Below are 6,346 nucleotides of genomic sequence, written 5' to 3'. Positions count from 1 at the left end.
AAAATACCCCGAACAACAAGAGCACGTGACACTCACATGGTCAATTTCGACGGATTCAATTACGGCAGGACCCAATTGCACCTTATTATCTAATTAAAGGACTAAATTGCCACAAAATTTAGTTCACGGACCCAATTGCAATTGGCACTATAGTTCACGGACGTCTACAGTAATTAACCCTATTTTCTTCCTTTCTCTATGTGGGCTCCGCCACTTCCTTTAAAATAGTTTTGGGGTTATTTGGGTATTCAGTTCTTCAACTGGCGTTTCCATTGGGCATTGGCAATTTCCCAACAGGGGTTCTGGCTGAACTAAATTTCATGAAACAATGGCTACGACAGTGGAAACAATGTCAGCGGCCATGGCACTGATCGAGACAAAGAAAGAGAACCTAAAGAAGGCCTTCGATGAGCTTCAAGCCCACTACAACGTCCTCTCCTCCTTCAATCTCACCTGGTCTGACCTCGATTCCCACTTCACCTCCATAAAAGACTCCCTTAACCAAAAACTCCAGCTCCTCCAAACCCTCGAGTCCCAATCCTCAAATCCTTCTTCTTCTATACCCCAAGACCCCTGTTCATCAAACCCTCCATCTCAGAAACCACAAGACCCTTCTTCTTCTTCGTGTCGGGTACCAAAGGACCCCTTTTCTTCGTCGAATTTACCGACCCAGATAGCAGAAGACCCGTCTTCGTTATCGTTGACATTGGCCCGGATAACGGAAGACATCAAAACACCAACCCAGATAACAAAGGACCCACCTTCTTCATCAATTTCGTCGACCCAGATGGTAAAGGACCCTTCTTCATCAAACCCTCCGACCCGGAACACGGTTGAGCTTGGTACGAGTCTTCAGTCGGATTCAGTTCCTCCTCGGCCAGAGTTGGTGGCATTTTGTGAGCGAATGGATGCAATGGGGTTGAGAAAGTATATGAATGAGACCTTGGATAACCGAAACACCATCCGGGCCGAGCTCCTGGGAGCTATACGGTATGCCAAGGACCCTGCTGCGATGGTTTTAGATGCAGTAGACGACTTTTATAGTGAGAACGGGCGGGATAAGGGTGATAAGGACCCGGAATTGTTTGCCGTGAGGAGAAGTGGTGTGCTGTTATTGGAAGTGTTAATGGGGGTTTCGCCGGATGTAGGATTAGAAGTGAGAGAGAGAGCCAAGAAGTTGGCGTTGGCTTGGAAAGGGAAGGTGAGTATGGATGGTGAAAACCCGTTTGAGGCGTTGGGATTCTTGCATTTGGTGGCAGCTTATGGACTGCAGTCTGAATTCAAGATGGATGAGCTTGTTGATCATTTTGTTATCATTGCGCGGTATAGGCAAGCTATCGAATTGTGCCAGAAAATTGGTTTGGGAGATAAGATTGCAGGTAGAGTTCTCTGTTAGTGGAAACATTCAAGTTGACTTTTTATTTAATTTATGTTCGATGTTAATACATAAGTTATGGTGTTATCAAATGTTCATAGTCAGAGCTAATGAATTGTATTTGGTGTATCTTTCAATTTAGCATTATCAAATTGCGGTGCTTTGATGTTTCAGTCAGAGAGTTCGTAATGGATGCTAGTTACTAAGTAGCTATTTGTGGTTGAAATATTGATTATTATTCATGGGATGAATGAATTCTTGAGTTGATTGTTAATCATGTAGTGTACAAACTTGAGGCAGAGTGATAAATAAGCTCAAATAATGACTTTGGTTACTGAGGGCAGTTTATATATAATGGCAAACCACTAAGTTTTGGGATCTTTAGCCTCTATGAATAAGCTGTAGGAGAAGGCTGTGTAAGAAGTATGAAGAGAGAGTAGAGCTTGTATGGTCTTACCACTTAGAAGGCTTAATGGAACTTTATACACATGAGGTGAAAAAAAAATGTGCTGGGGAGAGCTACAGATCCAGTTATTTTTCTCAATATGTAAACACTTCACATATTTTTTATGTTGGGGAGGAGTGGCACGCAATGCTTAGCATCATACTTTCCGTTGAGGGCATTGTATGGCAGGATTGTTGTTTGCCTTTTGGATGGACCTATTTAACTGCCCAATTGCACAGTTTTTGGTTGTTCTGCTTAGGGTAGATTCTGATTTTAACTGTAAAATGTTATGCTCGCAGATCTCATTCAGAAACTTGTGAGTAAGGGAAAACATCTTTTGGCTGTCAAATTCATTTCTGAATTTGATCTGACTGATAAGTTCCCACCAGTTCCCCTCTTGAAGTCCTATTTGAAAGAGTCTAAGAAGCTCGCTAAGAAAGTTTGTAAGGATGGAAATAACTCCCGCAAGTCAATGGTAATTTCACTTTCTCTTATATGTTACCTAATTTCTCTTAAAATCTAATAGTTCATCTGCGGCATACTATTCATTAAGTTTCTTTGTAGAATGAGGCCACAGCCAAAGAAACCGGTGCTTTGAAATCAGTAATCAAAGTTATTGAAGACCTCAAGCTCGAATCTGAGTATCCACCGGCTGTTCTTCAAAAGCGACTTGAGCAGCTGGAGAAGGAGAAAGCAAACAGAAAACGCCATGCAGAAGCTCCTGCTGTCAAGCCTCAACAACATAAACAGCAGACAGCAAAGCAGCAAAAACTGAAGCAGCAGCATTATGGAAACAAGCATCCTCGAATGACTGCTCCAGTTGGCTCTGCAGCAGTCTCAAATAGTGTCAATGCAGCAGGTTTGTTGCCAGCCTATGCCTTGTCAGGCACTGCTCCTCCAATTCCCCCTTATGCGGGTTCATCAGCTGGGCTGTATGGTTTTGCAGGAGGCCAGATGGGTTTTCCTGGGAACCCGGGCCCTGCTAGTAACCATTTATACTCATCCGACCATTATGTGCCGTCAGGCTATTATAACAGGCAACCTGCCTATGGTGGATATGGTGCACCCCCTGAGTACCATCCTCCATCTCACTATCCTCAGTAGTGCTTGCTACCCTTTGTTCTGTGATAGTATACTTTTGGATGGTGTGATGCCTTTTGCATTTTTTTTACAATGCTGGTTATCAAAAAAGCAAAGTCTGCTTTTTTGTTCACCATAATTGTAGTTCAGCAACAAGACTTGGTAATTAAGATCAGTGGTTGCATGTATGGCGTCACATGTCTAATTACTTGAACAAACTTTTTTGCTTCCGAGTAGTTTGCGTCATCCATTAAATTAATTTTTTTTTTCTGGGTGTTTAATAAACTAATCAGCCTGAAAGTAGAATAGCTTATTTTTATATCATTTTTAAGCACTAATTCTTGTGAACAGTCTACTTTTAGGACCTTTTCATCGATTTTCTTTCCAGGGAGCATTTTTCCTAAAAAGGGAAAGACATCCTCATGTTTTTACCTGTTTTAGGGTTCTACTCCTTGTGCTGCCATTTCACAGGGACAACAGAGGTACTCTGCCTTTCACCGAAGGAACTTGAGGTGCATTCCCTTCTTCTGTCTCAGAAAGAGGTGATGATTTTTACCTATATTGAATAGGAACTTAACGTTGGTTTTAGGTTGATCATTGTGATCAACAAATCGTTGCAGAGCAAGTAGTGTTGGTGAACAAGTAATCGTCTTTTTTCTTGTCTTTGGTTTTAAGAAATAGGAAGTCTTTTTTCATTAAGTTTGCTTGAAGGGACTTGTTTTGTCCCCATCTTGACCTCTTTGGTAGTTTGCAAAACTTTAGCTCCTCTTCGATAGTAGATGCTGCTCATTGAAAGCATAAATCCTCCTGTATGCCTAAAAAATGGGGCTGTCTTCTGTTTCTAATGTTTGAGTAGAAGGGAAGTGTTTGGTTGCCCAATTAAGTATTCATCTTTGTGTGACATCCATCTCTGGATAGATTCTTTTTTTTTTTTTCCCCTTTTTTTCGCGAGAGCTGGTGTAAAACAAAATGGAAGCTTTATGCTGCTCCTCCATTCTTATTTATTATGTGTACCGTTGCCATTTGGATGTAACGATTTTTTGGCCAATGGCCTTGTAGCCTAACGGCATAGCAGCAACTCCTTCTTATGAGTAGGGGTCTTCAGATAGGCTCCATTATCGACTCCTAATGGAGTTGTTCTGCTATTAGATATTAAATGGGTACTAAGGAAGAAAGGTTAGGATTTTTTCCAGGAACCTTGTTTCTGTGGCTTATTTCTTTCATGTTTTTCTTTTATCAATTTCTGCTTTTAGTCGCCATTGGAGCTTTTCGTTTTCTACATGTGGTCACTTTATAGATGTTCCCTTCTTCCTGCGTCTGGTGTAAATCTGTTCATTCAATTTTAAATTTCATTTTATTTGACCCGTTGGACTTGTATAGCTTGTGGTTGAACGAAGCTCTATTTAGGGTTGGGGATCAAGATATGCATTCTTCTTCTTCACTTATTTTTGCCTGCCTTTATTCTTCTAGGGTTTCTTTTTTTTTTCTTTTTTGATGAACTTCTAGGTTTTTGACAATGTAAATTGTGAGATAATCGAAATAAATACTGTGTAATTATAAATTTAGGCTACCAACTCTGGTGAACCTTATTTCATTATTTGAGGTTTTTCATGTAATTTTATAATATGGAATAAATAGTATGTGTTGTTGGTTGTAAAATAACTTATTTCTACAAAAAATAAAATTAATAAACTTGTTTATTTTAAAAAGAAAATTACACTTAAATTTTGGAAGACGGTAAGTTTTTCTAAATTTGGGGTGTATAATGTAGTTAGGCTATTCTTTTTTGGTTCGTTCTTCTTCTGCTCGGTCAGTTATGATACAAACACACATATAAGGAATAAACGTAGCATCGTGATCCATAGAAGTGCATTATTTTTGTTACAATATAATTTACTTCAACGGTTGGAAGCACAAGGACAACTTCTGGATTGCCTCTTTAAAACTATATATTCTTACGAACCAATTCATTGAAGTCAATTTAACTACCTGACAGGGTTGAGTTATTCAACCCTCTAAGGTCTTGTATCGGCCTAATTTAATGACTAATGAAATGTAGTTGAAACCTTAATCTCCATTAATTGACTCTGTTGATTTTACTCGTATCTTTTAGATATGCTATCATTAGTCGAACTTACAGTGACTCTTAATCATTATTTAGAAAGTAGGGGAAAAAGAAACTTAAATCATGTCTATGAGCTCAACTAATGTTTAGTAGACCACATAACGATTGCCAGTGCGTGTGAGAGAGAAAATCATTCTCCCCTTTTCTAACTTTGGTGGAAAAAAAGACCATATAACGATTGTCTTATCTAAATGAAGTTTTAAATTCAATGTAAAATATGGGTGTTAGCAAATCAACATGTGAAAAAAGTCTTGTAGCATGTTCAATAATTATTGCTTGTTAGCAAATCAAAAGAAAATTAAAATCATTAAGCCTTGACTATTGAGAACTCATTGAGAACATAAATCATTAGTCTCTTTATAGATGGTTCAATTTTCCAATTTTCCATTTCTTTGACGATTAGGGATATGAAAATCAACTAACTCATAAATATGAGGTTGGTTACATAAATTCTCACCTATTAAATCTGATGAGAGTATCTTTGCATTTTTATTCTTTTTCTATAGTAGTCTTGACTGAAATCAATGCCGGCACTAAAAATACAATTTGAGTAGATAAATCAAAAGTGGTTCCAAGTTGTGATGAGCCTCTTGATAAGGTTTCTTAATAGGCTCACGAAGTCAAAACTTGGAGACACTTCATTTATTCCAATTCAATGCAATCTTGACATTGAATAGTTAAAATTCACAAGTCAAGTTGTGATGAGACATAATTCTACAAATACTTTAGTTTAGTAACTTTTCGGGATATTTTCAAATCTATATATATAAAGCAAAAGGCAGAGAATGGTGAAACATTCAAAATACCAGAAAATGCTCTTGGTTAATACAAACATTAAAAATTGAAATTATTAATTAAATGAGGATAATATGGTAAATTCACACTTTTTCATATTTTAAAAAATTAAAATTAAAAGAAAAATCGGATAATGAATCCTATTTTTATGGAAAACAACTACCCATTATCTTTTTTAATTCTAAAATAAAATTTAATTTAAAAAAAAAAAAGCCTCTCGCAGGCGCAGAAGCGCGTGCGAAAAGGCTAGTAAGTATTTAAGTTAAGAATTGGTTACATACTTCTAATCTCGGCTGTTGGATTGTATCTAAAAGACTACCAACATATTTAATGAATAGAATTCAACAGCTACAATTAAAAGTATGTAACCAATTCTTAATATAAGATACTTATTGAAGAATCTCGTGTAACTTTCCTATGAATGTTTTAGTTAAGTTTAAATTTAATTTGTATGACTTTGAGATCTTGCAAATATTATTTTTAACCATGAGAAATGGGGAAACGTCTTCAACGACTCAAACTCAGT

At 37.5% G+C, this 6,346-nt stretch overlaps 1 protein-coding gene across 1 annotated transcript; it reads left to right on the top strand.

Moving 5' to 3' along the window:
• The first annotated feature begins 248 nt into the window (after positions 1-248).
• On the top strand, positions 249-3,088 carry FRL1 (FRIGIDA like 1). Its single transcript, XM_021960134.2, has 3 exons — positions 249-1,379; positions 2,120-2,295; positions 2,385-3,088. The coding sequence occupies exons 1-3, from the start codon at positions 329-331 to the stop codon at positions 2,922-2,924; spliced, it is 1,767 nt and encodes a 588-aa protein (XP_021815826.1). The 5' UTR covers positions 249-328; the 3' UTR covers positions 2,925-3,088.
• The last annotated feature ends 3,258 nt before the right edge of the window (positions 3,089-6,346 follow it).

The sequence above is a fragment of the Prunus avium genome, chromosome 4, assembly GCF_965620075.1.
Source record: "Prunus avium chromosome 4, drPruAviu1.hap1.1, whole genome shotgun sequence".
NCBI classification, from domain to species: Eukaryota; Viridiplantae; Streptophyta; class Magnoliopsida; order Rosales; family Rosaceae; genus Prunus; species Prunus avium.
This window is presented reverse-complemented; position numbering and strand designations above follow the sequence as displayed.

Bases quoted from the DNA above. Each gene is read 5' to 3' on its own strand.
- FRL1 (XM_021960134.2), top strand. From the start codon at position 329: ATGGCTACGACAGTGGAAACAATGTCAGCGGCCATGGCACTGATCGAG. The intron at 1,380-2,119 runs GTAGAGTTCTCT...TTATGCTCGCAG, and splicing joins TTTGGGAGATAAGATTGCAG to ATCTCATTCAGAAACTTGTG. The intron at 2,296-2,384 runs GTAATTTCACTT...GTTTCTTTGTAG, and splicing joins ATAACTCCCGCAAGTCAATG to AATGAGGCCACAGCCAAAGA.